This window comes from Rhinolophus ferrumequinum, chromosome X, assembly GCF_004115265.2.
Source record: "Rhinolophus ferrumequinum isolate MPI-CBG mRhiFer1 chromosome X, mRhiFer1_v1.p, whole genome shotgun sequence".
Classification (NCBI taxonomy): Eukaryota; Metazoa; Chordata; class Mammalia; order Chiroptera; family Rhinolophidae; genus Rhinolophus; species Rhinolophus ferrumequinum.
The window spans coordinates 7957349-7979407 of record NC_046284.1 but is presented as its reverse complement, the minus strand read 5'-3'; the positions used below and the strand labels follow the sequence as shown (position 1 = coordinate 7979407).

Genomic DNA, 22059 nt, shown 5'->3' with positions numbered 1-22059 from the left:
TGAGACAACCTTTGGTGGTCATATCAGTCAGGGTTCCCCAGAGAAAAGGAACCGATAGGATGGATGGATGGATGTACAAGTACATACACATGCATGTGTATGTGCATAGAGACTGACTTTGAGGAATTGGCTCATGCCATTGTGGGGCTAAATAAGGCCAACATTTGCAAGGCGGGCCAGCAGGCTGGATGGAATCTTAGGTAGGGGTCGATACTGCAGTCTCAGTGTAGAATTCTTCTATGGGAAACCCTAGTGTTTGCTCTTAAGGCCTTTCAACTGATTGGATGAGGCCCACCCACATCCAGGGTTAGTATTCTTCTTAATTAAAGTCCACTGATTGTAGATGTTAACCACAGGTATAAAACACCTTCATAGCAATACCCAGACTAGTGTTTAATTGAATAACTGAAGAGTATAGGTTAGCCAAGTGTCCATATAAACCTCACAGTGGTTTAACCCGTGGGGAAGCTAAGAGAGAATTTGGACTTACATCAGGGAGTGCAGGGCCTGGGAACACTGGGGACTCTAGCGGCTGTAGGCAAGTCCTTCCTCTCTGGCATTTCCCTCCTTTGGTTCTCATGGTTCCTGCCCAGGCTGACCCAGGGCATCCAAAGGCTATCTCTCCCATGGGGGAACTCAGGACTGGGAGAGGCAGGATATACTCTGCAGAGGACACCTTTGGAGGGGTCCCGTGGCAGGGATTATTAGCCAGAGTTGGATTTGCAGAAACTATGACAGGCTTGGGATCTAACTCTGCTTTGGCCACTGACTGACTTGGGTCCTGTGCCAGTCCCTACCTCTCTCTAGAAATGATGGAGGGTGGACCCCACCTGTCCGTCCCCCACCCCCATAGGGCCAAATCAGGTGATCTGAGAGCCAGGGCAGTTCTTGCAGGACAAAGTTTTGAGCCTTATCTCTTCTCCTATGTTGCTTACAGAGTAGCAGAGGAGAAGGCCGTGAATGTAGCCAACAAGATACAGCAGGAACAGAAGGTGCTGGTCCAAGGTTTGCACCCAATTGGGAGTATGGCTCCACCCCCCATGTCAGGATATATTTTCCCTGAGCCCCTACCCCTGGAAGAGCTGATTTTCCAAGTGCTTCTTCTCTGTCCTGCTTCGTGTGCATCCTTAGCCGTAGCTTACAAGTGAACAAGTGGTTGTGATGGCAGAAAGCCCCTCTAACGTCAAGCAGGAGCTGGCTCCTGAAAGCCATGGGCAACGTCAAGAGACCCTGATGATAGATGGTGAGGATCCCCTGAAAAGTCCCTTCCTTGGGTGTCTGCACTTGTGTATGTGTGTTAGAGATGTGTGTGTGGCTGGGCAGTAATATATATGCATGTTTCTGTTTGCATGGAAGTGTGGCTATGTGTGATTGCGTCTTGGTGTGCATATATATGTATTTCTGGCTTGAGTGACAGGGAGTTCGGGGGAAAGGGATTGATGTGAGCATTTTGTAGCCCATGACGGAAGAGGAGGATGGGACCAACATGTGTGGTCCCTTGCTTTCCCCTTCGTCCAAGCCACCACTTTGTCTGTCTATTGCAAAACATTCAGAGGGCTCAGTTTATAAGATCAATCAGATCAATCTCTCCTAACCCTCCAATGCCTTCTCCTGCCCTTTAGAGTGAAATCCAAACTTCTTACCATGATCTATAAAATCTGATCAAGGTCACCTCCTCAACATATTTCATGCTGTGACCCACTCCACACTGCATTTGTGCTTGTCCTTATAACACCTCAAGACTGGTTCTTCCTCACAGCCCTTGTGCTAGCTGTTCCTTCTGCCAGGAATACCCTTTCCCTAGATTTTCCATGGCTGGCCTCTTTCTCGTTCAGGTCTCTACCTCCATGTTGTTTCTAACTTTTCTAGAAGTAGCCCCTTCCTTCTGTCATGTTGCCCTGTTTTTATCATTTTGGAAGCATGTGTCTCTTGATCTGAATCTACACTGGTGTACACACAGACAGTCAGTTTCTTTATTGCTCCAATCTTGTCTCTTGGTCATTGTTCTGTCCAGTAACTTTCTTAGCCCGGAGCTTGGCCCTCAGTAATTACTTGCTATACTTTTGAACAGATGAAAAACCTGAGGCCTGGGATTGGCCAGTGGACAGCAGTGAATGGATGTTGAGTGACTCCTAAGAAGTTTGGGGACCCAACCTCTTTCTGGTGTGTCCTGTGCCCAGGAAGCCTCTTTGGGTATTCCTAGGGCCTTTGTTTTTCTTCCCAGAAATATTAGAGCGTGCATACTCGTCCCTGGGGGCCTCTCAGCGACGACAGAAGTTGAATTCAAATGCTGCTGGCTCCGCTGCAGGCCAGACGATTAGGAATATGACTGCCACCTGGCCCAAGAAAGTGGTACTTTATGGGGCCCTTGCTATATGGTGGTTGGGTTGCGGTTGGGAGTACTGGCTATAGAGGCTCCAGCCTGACAATGTCAGGTGGAGCAGGGCGAGATGTTGACTTGGGGGAGGAGGAAAAAGGCAAATGAGGGGAAGGACATCCAGCAAGAGATCAGAGTCGTACTTTGGTAGGCTGAGAGTTCAACCTTGGGAGTCCAGAATGCCTGAAGTGCATATTGCTTGGGGAGTACATATATACTGTACTCTGCAAAGCTCCAGTGTGTGTGAAATGACATTTTCCTTTATTAAAAAATAAATCAGTATGTATATTCTTATGTCTATATAGCTAAATATATCTATATTTCTCTATATATCAATATTTGATATATTACATATAAATATATTTCTACATATAAATATATAATAGAGAAATATAAACATATTTAAATAAAAAATTATATATTTCAGGGCTGGAACAAGAGTAAGGCAAATGAGGTTCCTATGCTTTCTGGCTGTTAGGAAATCCAGTCAATTGAATCTAACCATTTTGTAGCCAATCCTTTAAGCTACATTCACCATGAGTTGAAGGAATGTTCTAGAAAAAAATGTTGGGCATATTGTTGCAAAAGATACTGGGAAAAGTCAGCTATTTTGGAGAGGAGGAGGACCTGTCTGTTCTAAGGAATCACATGAGTCCAGTAACTCTGACTCAGATTATGGCAGATTATGTTAGCTACATTCACCATGGCTGAGGGCAAATTTTAGAAGAATGGTTGTTACACTCTTTCAAAGGTTACTGGGAAAAGGCAACAAGGTTGGAGAATGGGGGAACTGACTGTTCTAGAGAATGGGTCAAGATAAATGCTGAAATGATTCCTTCCACTCCCAATAAATAAAGAGAAAAAGGGTTCCCAGGTCAATGACCTCCTGAGAATGAAAATAAGCCAGAAATATTGAATTGGCTTCTTGTGTCCAAATGTTGAAGCCAAATCAATCTTCTCCAGCAAGTCAGACTCCAGCAAGCCATTCATACCCCTAAGACTGAGGGGGTGATGGTGGTGGTGATAGTTTAACCTCTGGATTAATTAAAGTTACCTGTTAGGACCAGAGGAGTACACTTTAAAAAAAACCAGAGTTATTATATTAACCTTAGATATAAATTTAGACATTTAAAATTAGGAAATTTAATTTATCAATTCTATTTATTTATCAATTATTTTTTTAGATAAAAAAAAATGGAACTCTTACTGCCTTTGAAAGAACCACAGGTTTTGGTATCAGGGTAATACTGGCCTCAAAATGAGTTAGGGAGCGCTGTCTCTTCTTCAATTTTTTGGAAGAGTTTGAGCAGGATTGGTATTAGATACTCTTTGAAGGTTTGGTAGAATTCACTAGTGAAGCCATCTGCTACTTACCCGTTGTGTGACTTGGGCAAGTTATTTGACCTCTCTGTGTCTCCGTTTTCCCATCTTTCAAAATGGGGTGATAGTAATACCTGTTTCAAAGGGTCATAATGAGATTTAATGACTTGATATTGGTAAAGGGATGACATGGTCCCTGGCATGTGGTAGGTCTGTGTTAAAGAAGCCTTTTGTGAAATATCTCATCTTGCACTGGAAACCATGTGACTCCTGGGGGGTAGAGGTGGGCCTTTGGTCCTGAACAAAGTGTGGGGCAGCCCCTCAGCTGGGGCTGAGCAGGCTACTTTGACTGACTGTCCCTTTCCTTAGGGGGCCCAGCTGCAGATACCCATAATGTCGAGTGAACCAAGCCATGAGAATGTCCAACGCCAGGAGTATCCTGGCAGCCTCCAAGGCACGAGAGTCCGTTATGAGTGGTAAGATGGATCCCAGAAACTGTGCAAGAAGAAAGGAAGAGCTCTTTGGGCAGGGACCAAGGTGGGCCAGTGGGGCTGGTAAGCAGACTGTGCAGGCAGGACTTGAGAGCAGCTGGAAAGTGCTCCAGCTTGGAGAGTTGAGGACCTGCTCCCTCCTCACCACAGCCCTTGAGCCTCCTGGCCCCTTCCCATTTGAGCCCTCCAAGTGTTCTGCAGCTGGACTGGGCTGGCTTGCAGCCCTCAGGCCCCAGGACCTACTTACCAAGAAAGGGAATGACTGGAGGCTGACAGACACTGTCCAAGGAATCTCCTGTCCATACACACTTGCCTTCATGGCCTTCCTGTGCTTCCTGCAAGGCTTGGCCTGGGACAACCAGCTGCTCTGACCCGCTGTCTTTTCTTATTTTCCAGCAACCCGGAGGCAGATTTGATTGCAGAGATTGGCCTGGAAGAGCTCACTGGACTGGAGATGGAAGTCATGAGAAGGCAGGTGAGTGTCTACTGTGCCAGGGACCCACTTGGAGGGTGGAAGCAGAATCATGGTGTCTTGGTGTGGGTGGGCCTTGACAGTGATGAGGCTGCCCACCTGGAGGTTGTGCAGCCATGTCAGTCATCTTACCCTCTAACAGCCGAGGTGAGGTCAGGTTCCCCTCCCCTTCCTACCAGTCCCTGTGGCTCTGGCGTCCCATCTTGCTGCTCAGTCTTAGCCTGTGTCTTTCGGGAGATGTGGAAAGGAAATAGGAAAAGAGAAAAGAAGGACAAAGAGGGAACGTAGGAATATGGAGAAGTCTGCAGAGGGTATGGAGCTCAGAGGTCTGAGAGAGGCGTCTCAGACCAACCCCAGGTCTTCTCAGGCAGAGAGCACAGCAGCCTTGGGCATGGGGGGAGGGCCTTGGCCTGGTGGCCCTCTCTGGCCCCCATGTGTCACCCCATCCTGGGGCCCTCACTCCCGTCCTGCTGCTTCCCCCACGCCAGTACACCCCAGCATTGAAATGTCCGTTCCCGCTCTGCACAGCTGGGAAGGGCTGGCTTCTTCCAGACAACTTGAAGCACACTGAGAAGGGGGCAAGGCAGGTGGGCCTGGCAACACAGGCAGCTCGGCCCACCCCACACCCCAGCCCCCTGGTCTCAGTGCTCTGCCTGCTTCTTACCAGGAGGCACTTTGGCCTCCCAAAATGCAGCAAAGGCTCTTCCTGTTCGAACTTCATACATTTCCTACTGGCAGACCGTGGGCCTCCCCAAAAGAGCCTTGCTCACCAGCCTTCTCTTGGTCTCTCTGCAGATGCATATGATCATGGAGCGTCTGTGCGCCCTGGAGAACCAGGTCATTGCCTGGCGCTACAAGGGAGTTGTGTTCCTTTCCGTGCTGGTGTCAGCCTGCGCAGTCAACCTGTGGCAGTGGCTGCGCCACTAATGCTTCACGCGGCACGCTGCCACCAGAGCCCTCTCTTCCTTCCCCTTCTTCCCTTCTCTCCCTGGGCCGCCCCTGCCCATCCTCCTTCAGTTTCCCAGCAGCCCCCAGCAATGGCAGGGCCATTTTCCAACTCTGGGGAAGACCCTAACTGCTGGGAGGTAAAGGAGGTATGCCCTTTGGAAGGTCTGAATGGGCTGAGATGCAGCCCTTTTGGAGGGCGAGGAGGGTGGCATCTGGTCTCCCCAGTAACACCAGTGGCAGACACTTCCTGCCTGCCCGTCAGGGCTCCACGGTGACCCTCTCGTCCCTTCTGTTCCATCCTATGTGGCAGGCTACACGGGCTTGGCTACATGTTCCCGGTTTCTTCCACATTGTGTACAGGGCTCTGCTTAGAGAAAATGCTCAATAAAAGTTTAGTGATAGCAGCAAACTGTGGTGGCTGAGCTTCTTGTATCCAGGACTCATGTGGGGCCCTGGTTCCCCCTCCCACCCCTTCTCGCACTGTCCCCAGCCCAAGCAGGGGCCTCCTTAGGGGCAGGGCTTGTAAGGTCCTTCCTGTTGGACTCAGAATAGCGAGTACCTGCCAAGAAGTGCTTCTGCAGCAGCTTGTCCTGGCCAGGCGTAGCAGGGACTCAATCAGAGGAAATCTCCTGGAAGGGACCAGAAAACTTTCCATTTCCCCAGGAAGAAATTGAGTCCCACAGAACCAGAGAAGGCGAACATGGCTCCGGGGTTGTCCAGCAAGACCGGGTCAGGGCTGGGTCTGGGATGTGTTCTCCTGAGTCCCTCCTACAGACTTGCTGGGGATGAGGCTCTGACTCATCTCTGGAGGCTGGATGGGAGGCCACACAGTGGGGCTTTGAACCCCATGTCCACAGCTCTGTGAAGCTCACCTCAGACAGGGTGGATTGCTAGGTAGAGCAGTAGGGATAGATATGCTGGGCTGCAGGAAGCCTTTGGAAGGGCTGCTGCCCCTTTCCCTGGGACCAAGGGATACATTGATGTCTCTTGGGGGGCAGGGGTCCAGAACATTCTCTTTTGCTTTAGTGATTAACCAGACCATCTCTAATCCCCCAAAGTTGTCATGACTTCTTCATCTATAAAGATGAGAGAGTGTGTTAGTCATGAGATATAAAATAAACATGATCGTGGGGCAAGGGGGGTGGTGAGGGAGAGTGAGAGAAGGAGGGTGGAGGGAAGGAGACAGGGAGAAACTTGAGTCTTCAAGCCTGCTCTGCCCCTGCCCCACTCCTCTCTGGTCCTCTGTGGCTCTCGTACAGTGAGGGGGTTCCATCACTCCTGATTCTCTGGGGCCTGCAATACTTCTGAGAGCCAAGAAATCTGGGAAGAACCTGGAGTCTCTCTGCCCCCTTCAAATGGGCCCTGGCACCCCAGGAATCACTAGAGGGCTAGGAGGAAAGTTGGGGGACCTCCTTGCTGGTCACACCCCCACTCCCCGTAGTCTCAGGACAGGCCCAAGGTGCAGGAACTGATTAAGGAGAGCAGCTCACCATTCAGGTTCAGTGAGGGGCAGCATGCATGGCTTCCTGCCATCAGCCCCAAACCCTCCCCCTCCCCCGCCTTTGATGACATCAAAGGCAAGCCACGCAGACTGGAGTGGCCTGGAGCTAAGGATGGCAGGAGGCCTATTCTCAAGTGGCCCTCCTAAGGCTGCCTCATTCTTCTTTTCCAGCCAGAAAGCTAAGAGGAAGAGGAGGCTGCTTGGGGGCAGGGCAAGGCCTGCCTTTGGGACATGGCTGCACGTGAGCAGACACAAACCTGTTTGCAGAAAAAGTCTGCTTGAAAATATGTTGTGAAACAAAGGTTCACCCTTGGGAGCAATTTAGCCGAGATGCAAACAAACAGTGTGGCGGCCCCTTGGAGAAACACCGCCTGGGCTGGGGGAGCTACGGCGGAGCCCTTGCCTGGGCCCTGACTGTCCCTCCACTCACCCTGAGGTGTGAATGCTTGGCTGTTCCTAGCGTGGCCTGCTTGCTCCATCTCCAGGGGCCTCCAGAGGGAAGTGGGAGCCAGAGCTGCCCCATGCTGGCCTCTATGGCAGCCTGGGAGACAGTCAGTGGACTCTCTGCAGGGTTCTGTGAGGGGTCCTAGTGTGGGATCTGGCACCTCCTGACTGACCCTCTAGCTATTATCTGTCTGGGACATCTGCCTCCTTGATGCTATTTCCTTACCAAGATGCCATGGCCTTGCCCAAACCCTCCAGCATGAGGCCAACCCTCTCCCAAGAAGCCTGGAACTTCCCCATGGATAAGTGTAGGGGGAGGGCGGCACTCATTTATAGTTGGACGTGAGGGAAAGGGATCTTCTGTAGCATGTTGTTTATTGCTCCTCTGTGAAAATTCCGACGGTTTGCCTAGGTTTGGTATTAGAGGGGTACACAGCCAGTCCCCCCACTGGATCACAAGCTGCCAGAGGGCAGGGGCTAGCTTCCATTGCCTTCCACATCCATGGCACCCAGCAGAAGTAAATGGCTGGCCAGAAGGCCTCCGACCAGGCTCCCCAGAGACCAATTCTGGCCTGATTGCTTCCTGAAGGGACAGCTGGCTTTGTTTGGTCATACAGGCCTGACTTTTAGGGCATGCCCTCTCTGGAAAATCCTTCTATATAAGTCAGCCAATTCTGACCACTACGTTCTCTGGTGCCCCTACTACGTGCTAGCACGTTGCATTTTAAAAATATTGAATTACACAAATCCTGCTTGATGATATCTTCCTCCTGAAAAACGCCAACATTACAGGTGTAGCTAACAAAGCTCCTTGTCTCTCAATATCAAGCTCCCCCACCCCCAAGCTAACTCCTGTGCTTGGCTTGGGGTGCATCCTTGCCAACTCTCACTGTCACGTGCAGATATGTGCACCTGTATGTGCCCCAGGCTTGGTGCACAGGGTCACATGTAAGCTGCCCCGTGTAGCCCTCTGAGAGAGGAGCCAGTCCCCCAAGCTCCGTGTGCAGGTGAGGAAAAGTGTAAGTCTCTGGTTATGCTACCCTGCTGCACTGGCCCCAGCAGACGTCCAAACTCAGTATTCCAGGTTTTCTCTCTCAGGTTGGCTTCCCAGCAGCTGTGGGGAGGCGGGCAGAAGAAGGTGGGCATGTGGGTGGGGGAGGTGAGGGTGCGTGGAGGGGATTTTGCTGTACCTGGGATCAGCCTGAAATCCTGGCTTCATCAAAAGGAGCCAATGACTCGCCATCCGAGGGCTCTTGCCCATTTTCCCTTCCCCAACCCCAGCCCCTCTTGGAGGCCAAGTCCAGGGAGTTCTGGAGGGGAAGGAATGGATTTCCCCTCAACCCTGACTCAGTCCAGGTACCTCGTCTCTCTCCAAAGTTTCTCCCTAGCTGGCTCTCTGGCCAGGTAGTCTAACTGTGGCTGTGACTAAGGCTGGGAGGCAGGTGCATGAGGGCAGTGAGCTGGTGGCTTTGAGTCCCCAGACAAAAAGCTCTGAGCGATGCATGTTCCATGTAACGGAGGGCTCCTCAGGGAGCTTGGGAGGGGCTGGTGCTTGGATCTAAGCAGACAAGCAGCTTCCACAGCTGGGCAGCCCAGCAGCCAGCCCTCACCTGCTGATAGACAGGGCCACAGTGAGAGGGTCAGGCGTCCAGCCAGCAGGCAGGAGTCTTCTCCAGTGGGCAGGTGCCACCCTGGGCCAGGGCCTCAAGCCTGCCTCAGCTGTGGGCATGAGCTCCACCGGGCCACCGCCAGCCTCCCCTGCTGGCATCGGGCAAGGTGGGGCAGTTCTCTGACTGGGAGGCTACCAGCTGCGTGGGGGTTCAGAGACCCTACTGAGCTGGGGACAAGAGCACCAGGAGGTCTCTGCTGGCTTCATGTGCTGATGCATCCCCAAGGGCTTGTCTTTGATTGGAGGCTTTGCAGAGAGACCAACGGATGCTGACTGGCCAGGAACATCCTGCCTCTGAAGCCGTCTGATTGGTGAGGAAAGGGGCTGGCACTGGGCCGAGGTAGCCACTGACCAAGGGCTGGCACCTTCCTATGGCCACAGGCCAGTGGCCTCCACGGGGTTGGGGCTGGAGCTCATGAGAGTGTGCAGGTCCCAGAGCTGGGCTTGTCATGGGCCCTCGTGTGCCTGAGGGACAGTGGCTGTGTGGGGAAATTTTGTCCTTTGTCAAAGCACCCAAATGAAATCCTCGGGGCTCTAGGAGTATGGAGGCCCTGAGTGCTACGTGAGGCTTGCCCCAAAGCAGCTGAACCTTTGTTTTCTCCTAGGAGTGCCCCAAGGAGGGTGGCTAGAGAAGGCTTGGAGCAGAGGGGTCAAGGGGCTACCTGGCCAGGCAGGGTTTGGTGGGAGAGAAGGAGGAGCCTGTGGGCCTTACCACCTGCGCCCACCTTCACTGTCTGCCTGGCCTAGGGCATTTCTGGGCATCCCAGGCTCAGAGCATGGGGGTGTGCCACTTAGAGCTCCATGGCTCTCTGCATATGAGGAGTAATAGAGGTAGGGGTGGAGGGTTATGTATGTTTCTCCCAGAAAGCCTGGTAGGATTGTGGCCTTTGCTCTCAACCCTTCAAGCTGCATCTGGTGTTCTCAGAAGAGCCTTGAGGTAAAGACCCTGCTGTGAGCCTCTTAGGCTTTGGGAGCCTGCCCCTCGGCCATCTGGGCAAATGCATCTGCAGTGAAGCCTTTGCAGCTTCTGGCTGAGGGAAGATTCTAGCGCCAGGCAGCAAGCCTGGGCCAGAAACAGGCTCCCCATTTTGTCCCTCTAGCTGAGCTTGCCTTCCATCTCAGCTTGAACCCATACCAGCAAGTGTCGACTCCATCCATGTCAGACTGTGGCCATAGGAGACAGCTTGTGCTGGGGTGGCCTATTCTCCAGCCCTCCTGCCAGCATCTGGGCCCTGCTGTTGGCAGAACATGGGCAGAGTCCTTAGTGCCACTTGTCAAATGGAGGCTTCCAGGGTGGTGTCTGCCTTCTCCAGAGGAAGGGACACTGAGTGCTTGGACTATACACATGTGCTTCGAGTTCCCAATGGGGGCTGACAGGATGTGTCCCTGGTTGGCCCTCAGGTGCCATGTCGGCATCAGAACTGCTAAAACTAGCCATGGCCACACCCTATCAGGCTCCGCCATGAGATGACACCACAGGAGATGAGGCTGCAAAGATGGGTCTGGTGAGATCCGCAAGGGGTTTGAATGCCCAAGTAGAGTTTGGAATTTAATGTGTTGATGATACTACCTCTATCCATTCAACCAGTACCCGACACTCTCCTTAGTCCTAGGACCCAGCAGGGAACAAGTTCCACCTGGTCCCTGCTCACGTGAATGTGATCATCTTGTGGGGGATAGACAATAAGCAAGTAAATCACTGTCAGGTAATGATAGGTCTGTGATACAAATAAAGTGAGAGAAAGTGGACATGAAACATGGTGTGGATTTGGGAAAGTGCAGAGCAAGTTTAGGAAATCCATCCATTCATTCATTCACTTTCCAAATGCATACGTGCTTACCACTAGGCTCTGTGGATTAATGACTGAAGAAAACAGACAAGTCCCTGCCTTGGAAAGTTGATTTCTAGGGGGAGGGCATATGTCCATGGGTTTTAGAATCAGGAGTGACAGGCAGACCCAGGTGTGGACTGCCTGTACTGACCCTGCTATGGAAGGTAGAGAAGAGGAATGGCAGGGGATCTGAAGGCCGAGAAGTAATGAGTCAAAAGGTTGTGACAAGGGTTGAGTCCAGGCCTAGGGCAGCAGGAGTCAAGATGGACAGGGAGAAGGTACTGGAGAGATTTCAGCAGAGGAACCAATAGGATTCGGGGCCGAGTTGGGGTTATCAAAGATGACTCTTAGGTTTCTAGATTGATCACATGTGGGGAGAGATGTGTGTTTTTCGAGAGAAGGCATCGGGAAGACAGGAACTGGGGCTGGGGTGAGAAGGTCATGTCAATTTGGGATATGTGGAGTCCAGGGGCCCAGTGACTGCCCCCAGGAAACAGAGATGTCGCCTGGATACCTGGGGATGTGGAGCACATAGGAGGAGCTTCTCAGTGAGGACAGCAGGGGCTAGGGGATGACCTACTCTTTCCAGAGTCCAGCCTGTCCTGGCGTATGGATTGAGTGTTCCTGATGTCATATATACTTACTACTCCAGCCCTATCTTTGTAAAGAAATGAAGCTTGTCTTGGCAAAAGCAGCCCAACCATGGCAACTTTCTGATGTAATGGAGTTTGTACTAGACACTCCTTTGTGTCGCACTAGGCAACTTTGTCAAAGTAGTGATCATCCACGCAGGCCTGCCAGGCCTCTTGTGCAAAACCCTGCCTTCTCTGTGCCTTACTGGAGATTTTATTCACTGAAAAAATAGCTCTCAAGCATCTATTTCATGAAGGTGCTGGCTGGAACCTGACCTCAGGGTGGCTGATGATAGCCAAAGGCGAATCAACACCAAGGACCCACTGCCTGCCTGGTGAATGACAGGCACTCTCTCCGCCTCCAGCTGGGGGCTGCCTACCCCCAGCTCCTGCAACTCTCCTTTGCCATGGCGGATGCCCCTCCCCATTTATCCCCCCAGGCCTGGGGCACAAAGGGTCATTGCAGCTTCAGCTCTACCCTCAAAAGTTAGCCCCAAGATCCTGTTGGGCCTGGTGCAGTTCTGACCTAACTCTCCTCTTGATATTGCCCAAGTCCCTGGCTCTGTTTACTGGCCAGGCTGGCCCTGTGGCTGAGTGTGCTTTTGCAGCCAGATTGCTTGCCTGTGAATCTGTGCAATGGGGATAACAATAGTAACAGCCTTGTCAGGTTGTTGTGAGGTTTCAGTGAGTTAACTTAGGTCAAGGGCTTAGCAGGTAGTAGCTGTTCAATGAATAAGAAGTTGCCCCTCACCCTCAAATTCTAGCTTCCCATTGGCTCTCCTTGGCCTGCCCTGCTTGCCTGCCTAGCTCCCTGATTTCCTGCCTGCCTACCGTATGCCCTGCCATTAATGATGTGCATGACGCTCCCGTTGGCACCATCCTCTGCCTGCTGCCCAAGATTTTTTCCACTGCAGTGGCCAGAATTGAATATCTGGGACACTAGTTTCTGGCTGAGACTTGGAGCCTGCCTCTCTAGGCTGTTAGTCATGGACGAGTTCCCTTCCCAATCCCAGTGGAAAAACTCTGCCTGCTACTAACTTGAATCTGAGGCCAGGATGGGACACTGTCATATGGGGCCTCTGGACCCGCTCCCTGCACCAGAATGCAGGATATGGTGAGGCCAAAAAGGAACACCCACAGAGCCATAAATAGGGGAGTTATACCACTATATTCTCACTGGCGGCTGTGTTGGAGACACAGGAAACAGGAGCTACACGACCCGCCATCTGCCGTCTGCTTCTCTGCCAACCAACCAACCAATCTAGCTATGGCAGTTATATCAGTGGCTAATGGCTAACTGGTAACAGCTGATAGCCAACTAGTCACAGCTGATGGCCATCTACTACCTGAGCCAGCACCTCCCCACGTGAGGCCGAGAGCCTGGAAACTGCTCTCTGGGACTCTGTCCCCATAGACACCAAGTCACCTGGGGGGTTTCATGAGCCCTCTGGGAAGACCCACTGGAGCTAGTATGCAGCTCTCTCTTCTCCAGTACTCTGTTCTGCAAACTCTAGCTGCCTTGGTCTCCTTCTCTTCTCTGTCTTCTCAACCTAGGTAAATCTGTCAGGCTCCACCTGGGTCCCTTCTCTGTTGTTTCATACATTTTGCCTGAGTTTGGTTATTTCCTTCTGGAGGGTATATCTGGTCCCTGTTACTCCATCTTGTCCAGAAGTAGAAGTGTTGCATATTCCTTTAAAATCAACTAATTGATATAGTGGAAGCCTGAGCTGTCCTTGGTCTCCTCTGCCCTATTCTTGTCAGCACAGCTCACTCCCCACCCCGGGCCCAGCCTCCCCACACCTCCATCCCCGAAATGGACTTGCCTTTCACTGCCCCTCCTCTCTCCCTGCCCTTCATTCACTGTGTTATGTCCTCTCTTCATCTCCAGGCTTCCAGGAGGCTAGCCCTGAAACCCTGATCAACGTGAGTGGCCTCAGCTTTGTTTGTGTTGCTTGGAAGTTTTGGTCTCCATGGGCAGCTGCCTCTAGGGCCCAAGCAGGTTCTTCTCCCTCAGGTCTGCCCGTTAGCATCCCGGTACTGTAGTCCCCCGAGAGCACCAGGTGAGCAGTTCTGAGGCTGCTTGTTATTACCACCCACCACAGAGGCCAATGCGCCTTCTGTCACCATGGTGACAGCTCCAGAAGCTGGAACAAGCTTCTTGTTCAAGGGGGGCAGGTCACAGACAATCTGGCGGTTGTTCTGACCACTGCTGACCAAATATGGGAGGGCGTACCAACCAGCCTCAGCGGGGAAGAGCTGCTCTGAGTCTCTCCTGCCCCAGCCTCCCTGACTCCCTGGCAAGAGACTGAGAAACACCATCTCCTGTCTCTCTTTCTTCTGGATTTTTCCCTCTCAAGCTGCTTCTTCTAAGTCTATTTTGTGGACACGTCCTCCTCTACTAGATTCTTAAATGTTGAGGCTCTCCAGGGCTCTGCCCTGGACCCTTACTCTGTATTCTCTTCCTGCATGATCCCACCCACTTGCTCTGCCTTGTTCCCCATACCCAATCCTTCTCTGAGTCCAGTTCATTCTCCTTTCTAAATAGCTCTCCACTCTGCCCTGTCTCGGGCTTCAGTGGCACCATCTTCTCCAGCCTTCTTCCTGTTATCTCGCTTCTGCTCTCGCTTCCCCTATAATCCAGTCTCCACCTAGCAGCCATCAGGATCTTTCCAGAATATAATGTTGTCCTTGTTGTGTTCCTGCTCAGCTCTTCCAAGGCTCCCCATAGCCCAAAGGAGACAGTCCTGACGTGGACCACTGCCTATGAAGCCCACTGGAGCTCCTCTCTGTTCCTCAGCTTCAGCGACATTACTGGGCGGGGGGGGGGGGAGGGATGGGGGACGGGGGTGCTGGACAGAATGTGATTGGAGCTGAAAGGAAGGAACCCAGACACGGTGTCCCTGGTTGAAGAAGTCAGTGAGAGATGGGACTCCTACCCAAGGAGCACGAGCTCTAGGGTGGTCTTCGGTGAGGAGAACCAGAGAACTGGGGTGGGACGGGGTGATGTCAGCTGCTTTAGGCCAAGGAGATACATCTGCTCCGATGGGGCAGGAGTTTGGGGGCAGCGGCTGGTTTGGAGGTGCTCAGTAGCCTAAGTATGTGCCAGACATCTGCAAAGCAGGACACCAGAAGATGGCTTAAACAGGTGTTTGTTTTTTTTTGTATTAGCTTTAGTAGATAGTTTAGATAGTTCATAGATCAAAAAATTCACTCAATTAAATGAAAAAGAAACGCATTTTGCAATTTAGCATTGTTAGCCTTTTAAATTCCCTATAAGGGTGGGAGAGCGTTATCTTCTTGGTGCTTGGAGCCTGGCACTTAGGCAATGCGGGGTCCCCTGCTCTGCACTGCCATAGCAGTACCCAATGGTGCTGGTGTTTGCCAGGTGGGCCCTGGCTCTCTTCTCACTGTTCACCTGCAGCTCTACTGCCTTATATGGGTGCTAGGGTCCTCTGTGACGTTCTTCTTTACCCTCTCCTGTCAGGTGAGGGTCCCAGCTGTACATGGACGATGACAGAAAAATCTAATGGCGTGAAGAGCTCCCCAGCCAATAATCACAACCATCATGCACCTCCTGCCATCAAGGCCAACGGCAAAGATGACCGAGGGACCAGTAGCAGGTGAGTCTGCTGAGGCTGGGTCATTTCAGGATGGCCTGGAGGCTGCTACTTCCTCCCAGCTCTGCCTCATTGTCACAGAGCAAATGATTTTTGAGTCAAGGACACTCTCTAAAGGGACCGTGGGGTGTCTAGGCCCCTCCCAGGAAGGGACAGTGCTGATAAGAGATAAAGCATGCCCAGAGAACTCTTGATCAACTCTGCTCCTCCCTCTGCAGGCCGCAGTCTGCACCCGAAGATGACACCTCCTCAGAACTGCAGAGGCTGGCAGAAGTGGATGCCCCCCAGCGGGGGAGAGGTGGTTTTCGAAGGTGGGTTCCACCATGGCCCTGCTGCTACCTCTTCCCACCCAGGGGGACTGCCAACATGGCTAACACAGCTCTCCTCTTCTCAGTCCCACTGGGACTTTCCACCAAGACCTCCAGGAAGCAGTGTCAGTGCTATCCTAGCTCAACTTTTTCTTCCTGAGGAGGCTCCTATGAACACGTTTGGAGTGACCATTGGAAGTTTCCCTTTAGACTTGCCTGTCTTAGCATTGGAGGTGGGGGGGTGGCAGGGTGATCCTTCCCAGCAGAGGGGCCGACATGGAGGGCCCTGAGGTCCACAGCCCAGAGTTGTAAGTTTCCTAGGGAAATCAGGAAGCCTCGGCCAACCTTCCTCCTGGCCTGTCTTCTCTTAGCACCTCTTCCATCTTGCCCTGGAGACCTATTTGTTCTTCAACTGAGACTGCGTCTCCTACAGGAAGTCTTCTCTTTCCCCTTGGGCTGCATTCAGAGTCATACCTGACCCCCAGCTTGCTGTCCTCAGCATTAGCCCTGATCCCGGCTCTAAGTTTCCCAACTCCCTCACCAGACACTGGACTCCTGGGGGCAGGTTCTGAACACTTGGTTCTCTCTGGCTCATGATCCCTCTCTCACCTCTAGGATTGTTCGCCTGGTGGGGGTCATCAGAGAGTGGGCCAGCAAGAATTTCCGCGAGGAGGACCCTAGACCTGATTCATTCCTCGAGCGTTTTCGTGGGCCTGAGCTCCAGACTGTGACGACACAGCAAGGGGATGGCAAAGGCGAAAAGGACGGCGAGGGCAAGGGCACCAAGTATAGCTATCCAGCCTGTGGGACTGGAAGGGCTCCCAAGCATGCAAGCAGATGGCTCAGTGGGGTTTCTTATGCCACCACCAGGGGCAGACTAGGCTCTAAAGTTTAGAGTCTAAACCAAGTCCTGACATGGCAGGGAAATGGATCAGCAGGGGAGACCTGCTATGGTTTTAACTCTAGAATATTTCCACTGTCCTCGCCCACAGCCTGACCAACAGCCAGTGGCCCGCTTGCCATAGGAGTCCCTCGTGGCTTTTCTCACCTAAGCTGCCCCTTGCCAGATATCCCCTTGTTGCTCATGAAACAAGTGTCAAGTGCACCTAAAAGTGGGTAAGGGAAGGGCTTGGATGCAGCTGCTGTTCTACCAGTCAGTAAATGCAGAGGAGGGCACAGTTAGGGAGTGCTGTTGAGAGTGTGGCCATACCAGTGCCAATGTGGGCACAGAGGTAGGCTTTTGAAGAGGTCATGCTGAAGGCTGGCTGGCAGGAAAGGCCCAGGAACAACTGAGCACGAGGGGATGGGGAGGGCAGAGAAGGCAGAGCTGAAGGGTCTGTTCTAGGAGGAAGGAGTGGGCGACTGCAGCTGTCTGGCCAAACTGACATTCCCCACCTCTGGCCTGTGTAGGAAAGAGCTCTTGCCGAATCAGGATGCAGCATCTGGCAAAGTGATTTGGAGGCTGGAGGCCAGGGAGCAAAAAGGGCTGGGGTGGCGTGGGCAGGAAGCATGTGGCGTTCACTTGCTTGGAGTTCCTCCCTCTTTTGGGGAGAGATATGGGAACAGGTCCCGAGCCTTCATGATCATACTTGGAAGTCTCTCCCAAGGCTCTGAGGCCCACCCCAATAAAAACACTGCCCCTTGTCCTGCCCTCTAGGCAAGGGGCCTCCCAAAGGCATGGGGGCTAGAACAGGAAAAGGGGTGTCCCTTGCCCATCTGAACTCTCATTAGATGCCCAGTTCTAGCTTGTGGCTTCCTGAGAAGTGGGCCCTAAGCCAACCTTGCCCTCACTCTGCACATCCTCTTGAGCATTACTTTTTAGGGACCCCTGGCCTCTGGGAATGGGAGGTTTTGCCACACTGGGGACCTGCTCCTCAAGCCTGGCCCCTGTCTGTCTCCTCAGGAAGAAATTTGAACTATTTGTCTTGGACCCGGCTGGGGACTGGTATTACCGCTGGCTATTTGTCGTCGCCATGCCTGTCCTCTACAACTGGTGCCTGCTGGTGGCCAGGTGAGCAGGGAGTGGGCTGGGAACGGGTGGCCAAAGCAGTCCACAGGCCTTGGGGTGGAGAGCATACCAGTCCTAGCTGTGGACACAGAGCTCACCCCAAGTTAGCCCTCCTTCTGGATTCCCCCTTGCTAATGGCACCTCCTTCTGCCCTATTAACCCCGCCCCCCAACCCACCCCCAATTTAATATGCTACCAAAGCTTCATGTCTATCCTGTTGTCCTTTTCCTGGTGTCTGTAATCTGTTCCTATTTCTCTGACCACACCAGTACTGTCCTAGGCGAGGCCTCCATCCTCTCTCCCTGGCATAACTACAACAGCACCAAAACCGTTCCTGGCAAGCACTCTCGCCCACTCCAATACATCTTCCACACTTGCAATGAGTTGGTGGACACTGGGATTTGATTATGTCACTACCTCCTCACAAACCCTTCAATGCCCCCCGCCCTTGCCCACAGGATGAGGTTCAAACCCTCAGCATGGCCTTCAAGGCCCTCTGGACCTGGCTTTCCCTCTAGCTCCACCTTCTAGACACACCCCAACCCCAGCACTCACTACTTTTGAACATGGTGTTTCCTCAAAAGAAAATTTCCTCTCCCCATTTTCAACCTTGCAGTCTCAGTTCCAAAGCCACTCTACGCAAACTTTCCCTGACAGCATTTTCCACCCGACCCATCCCCTATTCCAGTCATTCATTCAGTCAGGATTTCAATGAGCAACTATTGGGTGCTAAGCAATGTGCTCCATGCTGGGAATGATGTGCTGAACGACACACACATGGTCTCTGTTCTCCCAGAGTTCTCAGGCTGGTGGGGGGGGGCACTGATAGTAAACATTAACGAAACAAGTGCCCAACATGATTCCAGGAACTAGAAGCAGGGAGCTACTAGAGTCAGGATAGATCTCTCTGAGGAGGTGATACCTTTTAGCTGAGATGTGGGTGGTGAGAGGGAGTCAGACAGGTAGGCACAGGGCAGTTCTGCAGAGTCTATGTGCCAGGGATGGGAGCTAGAGTTTTATTCTAAATGTGACCAGTCAGAATTAACTGTTCCCCTCTTTGACCCAGTACACTCACTGGGGCATAATCCTGAGTTCTATCCTCTACTCTGCCCTCTCCCTAGGCCTCTATGCATTCAGTCATCAAATCTTGCAAATTCTTCCTAAAACTCTGCTGCAGTCTCCAACCTCTCCCCATTCCCACTGCCTCTAGCCTAAGCCAGGCTAGCACCCTCTCTCTCACTTGGATTGGCCAGTGCTCTATGTTGGGTTCTCAATAGGTGTATGTTGAAGAGATGAGCATGGAGGCTATTCATCATTGTATTATAGCTCATTCTTCCAACAGCTTAGTTTTCATTCAACTAACACTGGTTGAACACATGAATCCTGGTGCTCTGGGCTAGGGCACGGAGTATGCAGTAATGACTAAGAGATATGTCTTCTGGGAGCTCACAGTCCAGTGGATGAGACAGACAAGTAACGATCAGTGGTGATGTCTATGTAGTGATGTCCATATAATAATAAGGGTTGAAGTAGAAGTTGCTTGTCAATAAGTGTCTCCCATGGCACCAGGCTGACTGTGTCTCATCAGGTCCCCCTGGTAGCCATCCCAAGCCCCCCACACAGTGGGAACTCAGTTTGGAGCCTCTGGGGGACCTTGGCTGGCTTTGAGGGTAAAGTCCAGCCCTGTCTTTCTATAGAGCCTGCTTCAATGACCTACAGAAAGACTACTACATAGTGTGGTTGGTGCTGGACTACTACTCAGATGTGGTCTACATCACGGACATCTTCATCCGATTGCGCACAGGTAAGTGAGCACCTGAGATGCACAAGCAGGAGCATGACCCCTATGTCCAAAGGCCTGAGTCCACGTTTTCAGGAAGTCCTTTTGACATAGTGTTAGACTCAACTGCCTGGTGGGACTTGGGTTGGTGCCTGCCCCTTTTTGAATGTCATGGTCCTCCCATGCTTAGTGAGGTTCAGATTGGGGGTGATCTCTTAGGGTCCTTCTGGTCAGCCCTGCTACATGAGTTTCCTATGCCCCTCCTTGAGAAGAAGGGTTAAATGAGCACTTTGTGCATTTGCCTATTGGGAGGAACAGCCCTGAGGGCTGAGGTGGTATGTTGGCTTGCATCTCTACTAGGTTTCCTAGAGCAGGGGCTGCTGGTCAAAGATACCAAGAAGTTGCGGGACAACTACATCCACACCTTGCAGTTCAAGCTGGATATGGCTTCTATCATCCCCACAGACCTGGTCTATTTTGCTGTGGGCATCCACATCCCTGAGCTGCGCTTTAACCGCCTGCTGCACTTTGCCCGCATGTTTGAATTCTTTGACCGTACTGAGACACGCACCAGTTACCCCAATATCTTCCGCATCAGTAATCTGGTTCTCTACATCTTGATCATCATCCACTGGAATGCCTGCATCTACTATGCCATCTCCAACTCTATTGGCTTTGGGGTTGACACCTGGGTTTACCCCAACATCACTGACCCTGAGTATGGCTACCTGGCTAGGGAATACATCTACTGCCTTTACTGGTCTACACTGACCCTCACCACCATTGGGGAGACACCACCCCCTGTAAAGGATGAGGAGTACCTGTTTGTCATCTTCGATTTCCTGATTGGTGTCCTCATCTTTGCCACCATTGTGGGAAATGTGGGCTCCATGATCTCCAACATGAATGCCACCCGGGCTGAGTTCCAGGCTAAAATTGATGCTGTCAAACATTACATGCAGTTCCGCAAGGTCAGCAAGGAGATGGAAGCCAAGGTCATTAAGTGGTTTGACTACCTGTGGACCAATAAGAAGACTGTGGATGAGCGGGAAGTTCTCAAAAACCTGCCAGCCAAGCTGAGAGCTGAGATAGCCATCAACGTTCACCTGTCCACACTCAAGAAAGTGCGAATCTTCCACGATTGCGAGGCTGGCCTGCTGGTGGAGCTTGTATTGAAGCTCCGTCCTCAGGTCTTCAGCCCTGGGGATTACATTTGCCGCAAGGGAGATATTGGCAAGGAGATGTACATAATCAATGAGGGCAAGTTGGCAGTGGTGGCTGATGATGGTGTCACTCAGTATGCCCTGCTCTCAGCTGGGAGTTGTTTTGGAGAGATCAGTATCCTTAACATTAAGGGTAGCAAAATGGGCAATCGACGCACAGCCAATATCCGCAGCCTGGGCTACTCAGATCTCTTCTGCTTGTCCAAGGATGATCTCATGGAAGCTGTGACTGAGTACCCTGACGCCAAGAAGGTCTTGGAGGAGAGGGGCCGGGAGATCCTAATGAAGGAGGGGCTGCTGGATGAGAATGAGGTGGCAGCCAGCATGGAGGTGGGTGTGCAGGAGAAGCTAGAGCAACTGGAGACCAACATGGAGACCTTGTATACTCGCTTTGGCCGCCTGCTGGCCGAGTACACGGGGGCCCAGCAGAAGCTCAAGCAACGTATCACGGTTCTGGAAACCAAGATGAAGCAGAACAATGAGGACGATTACCTTTCCGATGAGATGAACAGCCCTGAGCCAGTTGTTGCCGAGAAGCCATAAGGGCTTAGGCCCAACTGCCTCTCCAACATTGGCCTTGATCCCAGGAGCTAGAAGAGCTGAGTAGGTCTTCACATTTGAATACATTATCCCCTTGTCACCTTGAATTCTCCCCAAAACCTCTCTGTCCCCAGGTTTCTGGCTCAATCACCCAGGAGCCCTCTTCTAATCCAGCTAATAGCTAAGCTTGTGCACAGCGCAGACCGTGTTGGATGGGCTTTCAGGAGCTTCAGCCTGTCCAAGTCTGAGGAAGGAAGAGAGGAGCAGCTGAATTGTCTTCAAGGGGTCTGTCCTGCGACTGGGAGCTAAGCAACAGTCTACTCTGAAGAAGCCCATCTGCAGATGGGATGGCGTGCATTCTGCTGCAGCACTCTTCTCTCTCCGGGCGTCTTTGCACTTAGCCACTTCCCGTTTGGTTCTGACCCTTGCTTTTCTAGTATATGTTCTGAATATCTCCATTTCCATGCACATGTATGTAATTCAAACATTGGCTGCAGACACTTGGCACAGGTACCCAGTGTCTGTTTCCCAAGGCAGGCAAAGGGTGGGGAGGAGGGCAAGAAAGAGGGTGCTGACTTAGGGAGGCCTCTCACTGCCAGGCACCCCAACTCCTACTCTGTTGATCTGTCTTTCTGCCAACCAGAGGTGAAATCTCTGCAGTCTTCTCTGGACCAGGGATATGATGATGAACCTGGCTTTTGGTCTACCCCAGGGCAGGGAGTGAGGAGCAAGGTAACTGGCAGAGCCACTGGGAGAAGGAGGTGGTCAGGAGCTCTTGACCACCATCCCTCTACACAGCACATTTCTGAAGAGGCCCTGAAGGCTGGTAGTGGGTGGGAGACTCTTCAAGTTAATATCTGCATTAGAGGCACTTACAAGTTAATAAATTCCTTTGAA

General features: G+C 52.0%; 1 protein-coding gene across 1 annotated transcript; it reads left to right on the top strand.

Moving 5' to 3' along the window:
- Window positions 1-9455: 9455 nt before the first annotated feature.
- CNGA2 (cyclic nucleotide gated channel subunit alpha 2) lies at window positions 9456-21452 on the top strand. Its single transcript, XM_033115688.1, has 7 exons — window positions 9456-9533; window positions 15171-15306; window positions 15522-15614; window positions 16227-16397; window positions 17515-17622; window positions 19317-19423; window positions 19760-21452. The coding sequence occupies exons 2-7, from the start codon at window positions 15197-15199 to the stop codon at window positions 21163-21165; spliced, it is 1995 nt and encodes a 664-aa protein (XP_032971579.1). The 5' UTR covers window positions 9456-9533; window positions 15171-15196; the 3' UTR covers window positions 21166-21452.
- The last annotated feature ends 607 nt before the right edge of the window (window positions 21453-22059 follow it).